The sequence below is a fragment of the Histoplasma capsulatum genome, genomic scaffold (assembly GCF_000149585.1).
Source record: "Histoplasma capsulatum NAm1 scaffold_13 genomic scaffold, whole genome shotgun sequence".
NCBI lineage: Eukaryota > Fungi > Ascomycota > Eurotiomycetes > Onygenales > Ajellomycetaceae > Histoplasma > Histoplasma mississippiense.
The window spans coordinates 152,769-167,779 of record NW_001813970.1 but is presented as its reverse complement, the minus strand read 5'-3'; the positions used below and the strand labels follow the sequence as shown (position 1 = coordinate 167,779).

The window sequence follows — 15,011 nt, the reverse complement described above, 5'->3', positions numbered from 1 at the left end:
CCATTGAATCAATTCTGTACTCATACGGTTTGCTTGTTGGTTCGAAATATATCTGGAATTCACCAAATGACCGATGGTGATCATGTGTCAAGGTAAGAGCATTCAACGGGCTGTCGATCTTCAGACCATCAATGAGATGAATAACACCAGAGTCAAACATATTTAAAATCCGGAGTACATTCTTCTTCAAGTCGCTCTAGGGTCTAGTGTCAGTTATTCTAGTCAGAGATGCAAAGGACATTCACTGCAGACATACCAGATCAGTCTCTCTGGAACAAACTGTAGTTAGACAATGTGGCAAAATGTGAGCAACCCTCCAGATATTGAAATCTGTCACTTGATTCATTTTTCAATGGATTTCCATCATCATCTTTGCAATCCTCCCCATTCTGCTTCCACCGCTTGCTGGCTTCGCTTTTATCAAACTTCCGAGAAACCACACACCGGTGATGATCAAGCACGAGACAACTTTGTCGTAGAATAGATACACATTGTGTCGTCCCAGTAGGTGTGGATGCCTGTATCGAGGACAATGACCTTGGCGTTGGTTGTGGGGTCTTCACAGAGGAAGCTCTGACTAAATTATCTGTATTAACATATGATTCTTTGCGGTGGGGAAGTGTATATAGATGGCATACGTGGAAGAAGGAAATTCTCAACAATGTATTCAGCAAAACTTTCAATGGCGCCATTGGCGTTCTGTTTTTGATTTTGATCCCAGCTAGAGAAACCATTGAAAAAGGACAAGACAACGGTAATGTCAGAGTCAATTGGATTTGCTACTCCTGAGCATAGGTTTTCATAGATGTGTGAGAAAAAGAATAAGAGGAATGCATCTTAAGAAGTAACATGCTCAAATGTGGCCTGGATAAGTGCTGCAGGTTTATAACCAGGCTGTATTGTCTGCTCCAAGCCATAATGCTGGATCAGGTATCTGAAAAGGGTTGTTGCCGCTTGAAGTTGTTGAGGAGTTAGCGAGAACGGTTGCGAGAAGTCCAATATCTTTTCCAAAGATGACTGATGCCGATGCAAAGCCATGATTGATACAATCAATAAAGAGGTTGTAGTAGGCTCTGTGTGAAGGTCCCGATCTGTCGGAAACAATTTTTCCGCTCCGGTTCCTGCTGTATTTTTATCCCGACCACAATACAAAATTCAAAAGAAATGATTCTTTCCACCACTGGTATCTGTAGATTAAACTGTGAGAAGCAGCTAGACTCCCCAGGTCATATGAAGCAATTTTGAAGAACCGTACAACAAGCTCTACACTAAGTTCTTTCAGTTTATAGAACAAAGAGGAGCCCCCAAGGCACTTGAAAACCTTGATTTCCCCATACTAAATGATGTATATTACTTACTATCATAGATACTCGTCATCTGCAAAAATTCTGAAAAGAAGACGAATTGCTGACTCAGAGAGATGACTGGCCAGGAATTGCATTCTTATTTGATGGACAACTGCTGGTCTAAGGAGGATTGCTGGCCCAGGTTGATTGATTGATTGATTGATTCATAGACTGTCCCCAGAGGTCCTTAGGCAGCTATGTAGCGCACTACGAAACATAGTTACAGGAGTTTCTGCTCTTTTCCTTGGAAATTCGGTTATTCTTGCCGAAAGGTTTCAGTTGGGGCGCTGGTTATTTCTGCAAGAATCACTTCTTTTCCACTTGAGCTTCCTCTACCCATAGTCTTTCTACCAGTCCTGTATCTCTGTTTTGTTAGGTCTTTCCTGACCCTCCTCAACTTCTGTCTACTGGTTTTACACTCGCATGGGAGTTATATTGGAGTACTGTGGGCAGGACTGCCTGGAATCGATCCATGAGACCTGTCTTGATCATCATCTTTGCTGCTTGTACCGCCATTGACAAGCTACAAAGGATGCGTTTGATGTCCACACATGGGGGCTTGCCTGCCCACATTCAATGTCATTCTGCTGCCCAGTTCCAGCATTCCAGGAGGATGTGTCGCACGGTCTGCGGTCCGTAGCCGCATTGGCATTCATCGGTGTCAGCCTTACTGATGTCATGAAGATATGCATGGAGGTCGATCTTGCCTGTACTGCTTATGATCATGTCCGCAGGGAGGGCAATGTTTCCAGGAGAGCGATGCAAACGGTGCGCGCGCCCAAAGAACAGACCCGTTTCAGGAAATCCATAGCACCTGCTTTTTCACCACAGCAGGAACTTAAATAAATCCAGAGCCGTTTCTGTATCACGAGCTGTATTTCTGTATCACGAGCTGTACTTGCATCTCATTGTTCTCTGGTTCCCCTCTTGCTCTCAAGATGCATAAACACCATACACTGGTGTCTATCAATCAAATAGATGTCATCCTTACAACCACCCACGAACTAGCGTTGTGAACCCGACCGGCGAAAATAACACGCTTAACTAAACCTAGTTAAGTAATTGAGGCATGTTACCCACTATAGGCGCGCCTACTCGCCCCTAAAAACCCAGCAACCCGTTTAATCGGGCAAGCCCCACCACTTTTTCAACCCGACCCGCGAAAAAAACACCACTACTAACTATTTTTCACATATTTTCGAACTCTGTAACTGGTTCAAAATCATTATATATCCTCTGCAGCCTCTCCACACATGTTTTATTGCACAGTTGAGTGCTCTCAATATTCTTCTATCTGATCAAAAATATCAATATAATTTTTAATCAAATCACTGAAGCTGAAATCTGTGATAAATTTTGTCACTGAAATGACTGATAAGAGATAGAGACCGACTGTTATAAACTTATAATATCTTCTTCTATTCTCAAAGAAGTCAGTGTTAATAATCTCACTATTATCCCATTATTGTATAAGTAGTTTAAGAAGACTTGATAATAATAAAATCTATAGTAGAAGACTTTTATTAAATTTATAAAAGCTCTAAATAGATATGTAAAAGAAAAGAAATAGCTCATTAAAAGTTTTGGGTATAAAAAGCTTAGTTAACCGATTTTTTGACTAGTAAGCAATTCTATGAGCCCTTATTCGACCACCAGGTAGCGGGGACGGTGCGTGGGTTGAAAAAAAGAAGTAATTATGCAAATGAGTATTAATATTGCAATGCAACATATATAACACTATCAAGTATACCATTTATATATTTAATATATGCAAAAAATAGTTTAAATAATTAGATTTATATGTTCAAAAGTTATAAAGATATAATAGCTTAACCGTGCCATGCTTACTCACTCTCTCTAGTGAGTGCGCCACAGCGTACGGAAAACCACAGCGTACGGAAAATATTATCAATATCTTCATTCTTCATCTTCAAATAATCATCATTAATTATAACCATGCCTAAATCTTCTAATTACACTGAGGAGCAGTTGCAAAGAGCTGTTGACGCGTACAAAAGCAATTCAAAATTAAAAATCACATCTCTGTCGCGAGAATTCAAAGTCCCATATGCCACCTTGTATGGGAGGATCAACGGGAAGAAATCAAGGACTATGAGGGTTCCACTGAATAGAGCATTGAATGACAGCCAGGAGGAGGCAATTAAGATATGGATTCATCAGTTGGATATTAATTTTTGCCCGCCCACCATCGAGCATATCGAAGCCGCCGCGAACCGCATGTTGAGACAGCATCATACAGATCCAGAGACCGCACCTCCCACAGTAAGCAAGATGTGGGCATATCGATTCATCAAACACCTGCCAGATTACGAACGGGTCAAGCAAAAGCCCATGAATCCAAAACGGGTGTCTTGCGAGGATATAAGCTTCATTATCAACTGGTTTGATCGATATGAAGCTGTCTTCAATCAATATCACTTTTTCCCCTGCGATATCTACAACTTTGATGAGATTGGATTTCAAGAAGGAGAAGGACGTGGACAGTGGGTTATAACCGCCTTTAGAGACACAAATTCCGTCATACAGTCATCATACTCCCGCGGGTTAATAACAGTGGTGGAGTGTGTCAGTGCAGATGGCACAGTATTGGATCCATTGATTATAATGAAATCGAAGGTCCATCTAGAGGATTGGTATACACACTCCAACTTACCTGACAACTACACCATCACCGCATCCGAGTCTGGCTTTATAAATGATGAGATTGGATTTGAATGGATCAAGCGGTTCAATAAGATGACAAAAAAGCGTCAAATGGGCAGTCATCGACTGCTATTAATGGACAATCATGGTTCTCATCTCACAGAAGAATTCATCCAATACTGCGACCTCCATAAGATTATTCTATTCGGATTCCCATCTCATACAAGTCATATTCTACAACCTCTTGATGGCGTACCTTTTCAGCAGTATAAGCATTATCATACAAAGGCAGTTAATGAGGCCGCCCGCTACGGATATGAGCAGTATGGTGGCAGACAATTCCTTGCTAATCTGGAGAGCGTCCGACTGCAAGCATTCAAACCTGGCACTGTGAGAGCTGGCTTTGCCGACCGCGGAATGTATCCAGTTAATCGCGATATAATTCTCAATCGATTGAGACCTCTTACCATTGATGATGCCCCGGATCTCAACATATACGATGGCGATGGTGATGTATGCAATCACTTTACCCCGCCGCCTGCAGATCGACCGTCAACTGCCTCTTTGCAATTAACCTCCCCAGAGACAGTTGCAAAACTACATCGCCAAATCGATGCAGCAGCCAAGGCCTTACAAGATGTGAAGGATACCCTTACACCTGGTTTGACAAGGCGGTTGGACAAGATCTTCAAGGGTAGCATGGTCCAGGCGGAATTGAACGCGCACCGTGAGGGTGAACTTGCAGGTCATTATCGAGCAAATAGACGTCGGGTCGTCAAATCCTCCCGCAGGCAGGTGCAAGTAGGCGGAGTCCTCACTATTAAGGATGCCAATCGCAAGATCGCGACCCGTAGAGCAGATGAGATGAAAAAGACGTTCAATAAGAATCTTCGGTCGATTGGAATCAAACCTACAAAATCTACAGCCACTCAACCACAACAAGATAATTCTATAGAATCTCAACCTACAGTGGATTCTACACCTTCTAATGAGTATATAGATAATCTTTATGTTATAGATAGATGTGGTGGTGGTTATTAATTAATTTTCGAAGATCACTATATTCAAAATATTTTCCGTACGCTGTGGTTTTCCGTACGCACGCTGGTACGCACACTGTGGCGCACTCACTAGAGAGAGTGAGTAAGCATGGCACGGTTATATGGTTTCTACGCTAACGCCGCAGGTGTTTGACCGCGGTACACCACCACGGCTCATGGTATGTATATACATCACTATGAGCGCAACCATTTGGCAAATAGTTAAGTTAGCTTTTGCTATAGATAATTTAATGGACATAGTATTATTTTATCATATTTATTTGATGATATAATTTTTGACAGTTAATTAATGTAGTTCATCACTTTTTTATTCATATTATATTCTACGATATGATTTACAATGTTTCAAAGTTACTATCAACACTTCAACCTATAATGAAGAAAAAAGAATAGTGAAAATATATTTATTTTAACTTTTTTAAAAGTTAAATACTTCAACTTCAAAGTCAAAAATTAACTTAGAAGCTACTGCTTACATATCTAATAAACAATATTTGTATCTTTATATTGAGATTGAAAATTAATAGTTTATATTATAGATTAATTAATAATTTAATATCGATTCATTATCCGGGCCCTTCTGTTCGTATGGTAACATAGCACTATAACCACGAGGTTATCTATAGCAAAAGGTCAACGTAACCATTTGTTAAATGGTTGCGCTCATAGTGGTGTATATACTTGTGGGAGTGGTGCTGTGGCCCGGCCCACGGCGGTCATGGCTATTTTTATCCCACCGGTTATATACACGGCAACCGCCAGCCGCAGCATAGTATAGAAACAACAATTTAATATAACTACTAGTTGACTATATATAAAAATAAAGTTATTCAAACATTATATAAATACTTTATTTTTATTAAATTAAAATTGTTTTAATTCTTTTTTTTATATTGACAGATTTAAATACGTACTTTAAACTAACTAGTTAGTTAATGATTATAAGTTATCTAAGCTAATTTTCAAAAAATTTGTTATTTGTTACAGTTTTATATTATTCAATTATAAGTTAAAATTGAGACTTTGAACTGTATATTATACAATTTTATAATAACTATCAATAATATAATTTTTATAAAAAAGTGAAAGAATAACTTAGTGTTAGAAACTATTTGACTTATTATTCAGTGCAAAAACCACGCCGCCCAGGCCCCATCATGTTTACGCAATTTCTACATTTAGGGTCTTGAAGAGTACATTCTTCATTTTTGTGACAATAGTACGTTGTGCACGCTAGTGCTGAGGTACGTGAGAGAATGTTAATATTTTTAGACTTCAATTTCATAGTATCACTTGAAGATTCGGATTTTTCTGAAGTAATACTAGATGAAATCAACTCTTGCGATGGATTCCAAATCTCATTTTCATCAACTAAAGAATCAAAATTTGTTGTCTGAGATAATAGCTTCAACTCATCTTTATTTAAATACAATTTACTTAGTCTGATATAATCCTCTTTAGAAAGAGGTTTATAATCAATAACTTGATTATTTTCATCAAATGATCGTAAAATCCCTTTATTATCAAGGTAAAAATATCCTGTAATTTTACTTTTCATTTCATTGATGATAGGAGCTAATGTATTCCTTGCAGCTATTTGTGGTTTCTATATAGCAATATTATTTTAGTATAAAGATTGTCGAATATCTTTCGAAAACTTTTTATTAGTACTTACTAAAGTTCCTTGAGCTATTGCATTTGAAATAAGACTGAAATTGATAATAATCAATTGAAAAACTTTCATGTTAAACTTTAAATATAGAATAAATAAACAGTAATAAACTATTCAGAATTAAAATAATAAATTCAAATTTAATATAAAATATAAAATACGAAGTTAAGTACCCACTTTATGGAGAATATACATTTATTTATATTTAATACTTTGAACCTTTCCCCATTTCTCCGCAGTATAATTCTTAAAAAATAAATACATCTATACTCTATAATATTTAAAAGTTAATAACCCTTAAACTCAATAGTAAAAATAAAAATATGTAATTAATATATAATATATTTTATCAAATAATCATTAAGATTTTTTTTATTTTATTAGTTCTATTTTATACTCATAAAATTAATATAGTTTGATCTACTGCAGGGTAAAAAAGCTTTTTTATCACCAATACTATATTGACAGTTGAAACGGCAAATTGTCGAGTTTAATCCCTTTAATAATCTACTATATTTATCAAGTCATTTAAATTAATATAATTCACGCTATATTCTTGTTAACCTTACTATATGATATTGACCTCTATTCATATTAGTAGGCCATTAAGACAAAGAAAATTAATCATTAATTATCATCTGTAAAATCTACGAATGAGTGCAACTGGCGGTTGTAGTGCATGGGCGGTGAGATGGGTGGCTATAACCGTTGTGGGCTGGGCCACACCGCCGACCGGTAGCTTTACCACTATGAGCACAACCATTTAGCAAATGGTCACCGTGCTAGCTTATCACAAATATTGTAAACAGCCGCGATTTATTTCAGCGGCCACTACTGGTTCTCATTATATTTTTATTACCGTTACTTTAAATGTAATTGTCGCCGTTATTTCTTATCATATAACTTGTTGTTGTTGTTGTTCTTCATATTTTTTCTAAGGCCATATGCAGTCTGAGACTATGACAGCCTTCACCTCACTAGCCTACCCTCATGTTCGGCTACTCTCTAGTTACATTTCCCTATTCATAACTGAGTCATCTTTGATGGAGAGACTTCACTATATCATTCTGGATCTAGCCCTCAAGGGGGGCCTTGCCCCACAATTGCTCACACAATACTAATAAGGGCGTGTTCGGTTGTCCTGTTTAACCTCGTGTAAGGTCATATAAGAGACCCACTTCTCTGGTCTGTATGCTCTTACACACTCAAATACACTCTTACACAGCTTTACCTACTCAAAAACATCTAGTATTTTCTATATTCCCCACTTATACAGAATTAGACTTCAATCAGTTATTTAGACTGAAAAGTGGAGAATTTTAACTGAAATAGATTAGATAAAAAGTGTATAAGATCATGTAAGCTACACACATTTATTAGGGTGTGTTCGGTTGCACGTACAATCTCACAAAACCTGCACGCAAAAAGTGGATATTAATACCATTATTACCATTTTAGCATGCTGCTGGTGTCATATTCAGAGGCTTACTACATATCTTACTAAACATCTAGGGCCCTGATTATAGAGAGTCCCCCCCACTTACACAACCTTACACAAGGTAAAACCATCTCATGAGAAGGTCTTAGATGTGTGTAGCTTACATGACCTTATACACCCTCTATCTAGCCTATTTCAGTTAGAATTCTCCACTTTTCAGTCTAAATAGCTGGTTGAAGTCTAATCCTGTGTAAGTGGGGAAGATAGAAAATACTAGATGTTTTTGAGTAGGTAAAGCTGTGTAAGAGTGCATACAGACCAGAGAAGTGGGTCGCTTATAAGACCTTACACGAGGTTAAACAGGACAACCGAACACGCCCTTAAAAGTGTGTTCAATTGCATGTACAATCTCACAAAACCTGTACAGAATATGTAAAAAGTGGATATTTAATACCATTATTACCATTTTAGTATGTTGCTGATGTCATATTCAGAGGCTTATTAAATATCTTATTAAACATTTAAAGCTCTGATTATAGAAAGTCCCTCTCATTTACACAATCTTACACAAGATAAAACCATTAAAAAGGTTTTAAATGTGTGTAACTTACATGATCTTATACATCTTTTATCTAATTATTTCAGTTAGAATTCTCCACTTTTCAGTCTAAATAGCTGATTGAAGTCTAATTCTGTGTAAGTGGGGACTATAGAAAATATTAGATGTTTTTGAGTAGATAAAGCTGTGTAAGAGTGTATTTGAATGTGTAAGAGCATACAGACCAGAGAAGTGGGTCTCTTAATAAGACCTTACATGAGGTTAAACAGAACAACCGAACACGCTCTAAGTGGGGGGGACTCTCTATAACTAACGTAATTCCCAAGCGAGCGAGCAGCCAAATTCTTCCACCTACTAATTTACCTACTCATCCACTTCAACGCGCAATTATGCCACCAATTCGCTCTAAAGATGCTAGGAACTCTATAGCGGGTGACGTGCCTCAAGTACTTAACTAGGTTTAGTTAAGTCTCTATGAGCCTGCACATGGGCCTGGGTTCACAACCCTAGTGGTGATGTGGCATCAGCAAGCATTAGAGATGATAACAATAATGAACTAAAATTCATTCTTAATAAGAGCCTCCATCACTATTTGTGTTGAATGTACTGTATATATAGAAAATTAGTTGGGAGATAGAATATATTTATTTAATTGAGCATCCAGTTAAACAAGGTGTGGTTCAAATTTTCGGCCAGAAAGACTCATAACTATAGGGTAAAAATGTCACTCCGTTCAATCAATAATATATAACTATTAGTTATCTCTAAGGGATTTTCAATACTTCTTAGACTTTAATTCCCGTAATAATCGCCAAGGGAAGAAAGAGAAGAGAGAAGAAATGAAGAGATGTAGCTACGAAATACTATACATTACAGTAGGGGGGATTTTGAAAAATAGAGATCTCAAACAGAAGATAGATGCAGCATTGAATGCAATGGCTTTCGGTATTCCTAAAATGGTAGAAGAAGGAACTATAGAAGAGATGGTTTTAAAGAAAAGTGTTGAAACGATAGGAACCTATCTCCGAACCTGATACCAATCGATAATGCAATATATAGTGTTGAAAAATCTTCTGTTACTTTTATCTTTTATCTTTAAGATTTTTGAATATTTAATATCAGTACTGAGAAGTATACCCGCAATAATTACTAGTAATCAAACTTTTATCATTAGAACCAGTGCGTGGAAGGATTTATAGTTATTAAATATTGAAGATAGTAAGAACAAAATAGCCGTATGGGAAAAGTACTCACCCATATGGCATCAAACGATCAATTAATATCTTTAAAATGCATGAAATATTCTAAGCTATCAAAATCCGTCATTTTTTTTTTCTTTTTTTGCGTGAAATTAAGCACCTGCTGGGCGATACGGTACATACAATGCTATACCGTTACAATACTAGCTAGTAGCATCTATCAGAAAGTTCAATTTCGTCCTCGAAGATTTGGCATCGACAGCTTGAACATCTGTTGATGAAGGTTATCAAATGCTTTATTAAACGGTGTGAAATGCATTGAGATTTTCAATATCAAAGAAATGGAAAAGAAGGAACTTTGTAAATCTGATCAGCTTGCAAATGCAAAAATCAAAAATTACACTACTTGTTACAGTACATAATATCTAGTGAATATCTGTAATGAGTGTGCTAATTTCTACAAGGAATGAATTGACTAAGAATGAGAATGAGAATGGAAATGAAAATGAAAATGAAAATGAAAATGAAAAGAAAAGAGTGTAGGGAAAGAATTTTATCCAAAAAAGAGCCAGGGTGGGGGGATATTAGAGATTTTTACCAAGAAGAATATTGGATATGATGAAATTGTAAAACATAGAAATCATAGAAGTAGTTAGAGATTTCATCGTGAACAGAGTAAGGAATGGTGGAACATTAGTCCTTCCCAAAAGGGGTAATTGTTGATTGTGTAAGTTAATTGACTAGTTAAATGGCATTCGCCCATTACAAGCAATGGCAAAAGGACATTTGTAGAAGAGAAGGATACAATTGAAAGGGCCCACAATCACCTATAGAAGGACGGAATGAATAATGCAGCTATTTGATGCTCATGGTTCTTACTGATGCACACCTTGTCAGTAGAGGAGGATCTTTTGCTTGAGAACATGACTAACCCGGTGTCCGTAAAGACCTGTTATCGACCGGTGGGAAATTATTACCTGTCGGTGGAGGAATCGTTTATGATTGATCTTGATTTGTTCTTATTCTAATTTGCATTCACGGCTTGTAGAGCTTTTTCAGGTTATCTCTAGGTGGGGAGCTGGGGCAGGAAAGCAATTCAAAATGGGGTAGGTACAAAGCATGGATGAAATGGTGGCTCATCTCTAATTCCAACCTACATTGTATCCAGTGGGAGGAGCGGTGTTTTTTGTTTCCGGTACGGCGGAGCAAGCTGCCGGCCAACCAAACAGGCTTTCCAGGTGCACATCCGACATCATGGCCGCGAAAAAAAGTGCATACCACGATTAACTTAACTGGAGTAAGGGACAGCCGATATGGCTGCACTGCTTGAGCAATAGGGAGTTCGTCCAGGACAGAGTGCATTTATGTAGGTGGGCGATAAAAGCTGGTTACACTATCTATGTAAACGAGAACAAGAACCCCTTCAGATATACATGCGTTGGTTTAAGATAAATTTCCCATGTGTGGAGTGTTAGTATGGTAGAGATCGGATGGCTCCAGGGATGACGTCCAGCAGAGTAGGGAAGCAGAGCTGGTGACTAATGGTGTGCTGTTCCTAGTTAGCAATAGATGAGATATCAGTGACCTGAAATCAAGCGGGAACTCTTGAAGTTGAGTATGATACATAGCTGGGTATCGAACAGTTATCGCCTGGAGATCTTTGCGCCAGCTAGGCATATATCTCCGCTGCCTCTGGTGGTTTGAAATAAAAGAGATAATACGCCATTACCTCCTTCCCTCGTGGTGACTGACGAGCCAACCTCCACGCGATCGTCATATTCATCTCTCTTACTGGGCGATCCAATAGAGTGCGCACCAACTGATGTTCCAGCCTCTGATATCAAGCGCTGCAACACGAAGGCCTGCCCTATCACAATTCATGGCGTTGAAGAGCTCGAAATAAATTTTTGAGTTCAAATAAAGTACTCTCTTTGGCCTCTCATGGCTGGTGCTGCAATTGCAAATAACTTATTAGGTGGGAGTTCGATATTTTTGATACCGACGTTCACATACGAATCTATTTTTTTCTCATTCATCATTGAATCGATCACATCGTGACCCTGTACTCCGTAAACGTATCGGAATACCATTGAAACGTTATCGGAAGCTGATACTGTAATAAGTTCCCTAGCGTTTTACGAATCGCTTGCGTTACGATTCGAGCTCTCTATATTTTCCCGCAGCTTCTAATCCATGTGTCAGGAAACCATCGAGCGATGAGTTGCTTCTTTGTTCAATTCTTGTTCTTTCAAATTAGATTCGGATATCATTCTAAGAATTTCCCTGGCTCTTGTTGCGAGAACACAGGACTTCAAGGGCTATGGCGAGAGGAGTATTTCTAGGGAAGCCGACACACTTCTCATGCGAAACTTGAACAGATTATCAGAAAAGCAATTGGAAGTTTGGGTTTTAGGATCGATTTCATATTGATATATCACCTAGTGTGAACCAATTGACGTTTGTAGGTGTGCTGAATATCACACTAGTTCCGGATAACGCGTTGTAGGGTGGGTAAACGCATGTTGTATTCTCCCTTTGGAAGCGAATATCGCATGTTGTAAATCGCAGTATTAGAAGATATTCCCGAGTTGGCTTTGGGAGAAGATGTATAATACCAAGGAATCCAGAAATGGGCTTAGATAGTAATGACCGATAACAGCTTTCAACCTTAAGATTCCTTTTGGGATCAGAAATTGTGGTGGTAATAGAGACAGTCGATGCCTTAACCCTAGGTCTAATGACAGGAACGCTCCGCGAAGACTCAGAGGGTACACTCATTCCTCTTGTAGTACCGAACCGACGACGATAGTCCCTTTCCTCCTGGGGTCGAGTAGTATTTCCCTGGAATGCAACTTTCATAGATGTGAAGCCAGAGATTCCCCGTGGCAGGATACCGGTACGTAGTCAGCGTCCCCGCCCCAGCACCCGGCGTATTGATTTGAGAGGTCTTTGCGTAGAGGAAGCTAACATCATGAACTACTTTATAGGAAGTATAAAGTGGGAAGAAAGGATCAAGATTCTGGAAGGGCCAACTTCCTATTGATTTGGAACATAACTAGCTCTAGCGGTTTTGAACTGGTTTGCTTATTAACAAAGGTTATGATTTATAAGAAGAAGTTGCCGTCGCTTGCCATTGTAGGCGAAATCCACCGGAGAGAGAGTGTCTAAATTTCTATTGAGATTCCCTTGCCGGCCTAGAATGATTCTAATATGGCGACTACAAGGAGCAGTACGGAGTACTTACATCGCGAATCCGTGGGGGCCTAGTCTCTGTAACTTATTCCGTAGGAAATATAGCCAGGGATTCCTTGAAATGGGCCCATGGTAGGGAGATCCCTTAGACATGGATGTGTGAAGTAGCTTGGACTTAGCTTGTCGCACTGTTAGCAGAAAGAGATTAGGCGTAGGTTCATTTACCGTAGGGGGATTTTTCTGTTGATTGTGGAGTCTAAAATAGTGCTCGTAGTAAAATTTCAAGGAGCGGTACTGGGTAGCAGGGCCCTTGAACATGTTCGATTCAAACTACGGAGTACAGAATAGAGATTGAAGAGATGTCGTTGATATGAGGTTAGATTCGATTTCGTGCTTTCGGAGGCCTAAGAACTCGACTCCGCCATGAACATAACCTTTCATGGTCATCGTCTGTGCAGCTTATGAATAATAATAATAATAATAATAATAATAATAATAATAATACGCGGGGCTGGACGAACACCGAACTAGGTTCTCCCCGAAAGATAGGTTATAGCCCGCAACGAGGAGTTGGCAATTAAGGTATTGAAGGGCATAAAATTCGTTTCGCAAGCGAACGGTGTTACCAGCCGTCGTGTGAAGTGCGATGTCAAGGGTACTAACTAGTATAGCATTGCCATCCAGGGAGAGAACGGGAGAAAGTTTGTTGGAATTTTAAACAAGGCCTTACATAAACGCCAGGATATGGGAAAAGGGTATTTGGAGGGTTGATTGTCTGAATTCCTTGGACTTCATCGGCGGGAGGCCGTCTTGAAATACCTTGGTCAAGAAAAATTAAGATGGAGATGAAAGTACCTGGCTGATACAAGAAGTGAAAGAATAGTAGCAATTGGTTGAATTGCTGCCAGATGGGACAAAGTCAATGGATGGCCAGACACAGTGATAACCATGATTCCCGTGATTCATGGTGAATCGTCAATAGTGCAGAAGACACCCCGCAGGTGTTTAATACTGTGAATCATGGATAGGATAGGATAGGATAGGATAGGATGGAGTCAACGACGATGGAGTTGGATGAGATCGAGGTAGCTGATGCCAAGCCCCCTTTCCTAATCAGAGTAGGCGGTGGCTGGGCCAAGATGTGGCTGCCAGGGCTGAGCGCTAAACTTGAAACAGCGACGGAAGAATGATAGTCCGTGGGTCTAAAGGTCACGGGAGGAAACTCTTGGCACTCTTGGCATCTGATCGAACCATCGTCAACAAACCAAACCTTGGAGCATCCGCAACCTTCCAAAGGAATCAGACGTCACGACGCGGCCAGACAGCGGCAATGGGGGGCATCAGACCGCAGGAATATACGACGGACGACGACAAAGCAGCATTACTCCGTGCCACCTCCTGTGCTCCCGGCCAATCCCCTGGCCCTGCGCTGTCCAACTTCGGAACCCTGCTCCACCCTGGTCTCGCCTAGCTCGTCCTCCCAGCCTCTTCTGGCTCCAACCACGCCAGCCAGCAGCTTTCGTGCTTCAGACATATATCTCCGCCTCTCCTCCACCTGTCTCTCAATAGTTCATGGACAGCGGCGGGTTATTCTTTCTCTTTCTCTCTCTTTTTTGTCCGTCCGTTCTACTTCTGTTTGCTCTCCCATTTTTTAGCCGGGGACTTGTTTAACAGTATACCTACTACTTTCTCTCGTTCGCTTCAACCAGCCTTAGCTTACCACATATCTCCTTCGCGTTTACTGGCTAGGCTATATTTATCCTGTCGAATCGATTGGTCCCACCAGATCTAATTCAACTTCTCTGTCGTCATTGGCCCCTTCGCTGCGTACCTCGTACACTATTATTTTTTCTCTGCCCGCCTCGTCCGCTTTTGGTCGA

The 15,011-nt window shown here is 39.5% G+C and overlaps 3 protein-coding genes across 3 annotated transcripts in view; 2 read left to right on the top strand and 1 right to left on the bottom strand.

The window, feature by feature from the left end:
* The window catches only part of HCAG_08866 (predicted protein), a gene marked incomplete at both ends in the record, with an annotated part of 518 nt that extends 358 nt beyond the window's left edge, over positions 1-160 (bottom strand). Inside the window, one exon of the mRNA XM_001536152.1 lies at positions 64-160. Coding sequence (XP_001536202.1) covers positions 64-160 — 97 coding nt within the window. The remainder of the gene's footprint in view (positions 1-63) is intronic.
* A 3,142-nt stretch (positions 161-3,302) lies between these two features.
* On the top strand, positions 3,303-5,335 carry HCAG_08865 (predicted protein; the record flags this gene model as incomplete). Its single annotated transcript, XM_001536151.1, has 4 exons — positions 3,303-5,002; positions 5,065-5,149; positions 5,197-5,229; positions 5,312-5,335. The coding sequence occupies 4 exons, from the start codon at positions 3,303-3,305 to the stop codon at positions 5,333-5,335; spliced, it is 1,842 nt and encodes a 613-aa protein (XP_001536201.1).
* Positions 5,336-14,079: 8,744 nt separating this feature from the next.
* HCAG_08864 (predicted protein) lies at positions 14,080-14,602 on the top strand (the record flags this gene model as incomplete). The annotated part of the gene is made up of 2 exons (XM_001536150.1): positions 14,080-14,132; positions 14,308-14,602. 2 exons carry the CDS (start codon positions 14,080-14,082, stop codon positions 14,600-14,602), a joined length of 348 nt encoding a protein of 115 aa, XP_001536200.1.
* Positions 14,603-15,011: the final 409 nt, after the last annotated feature.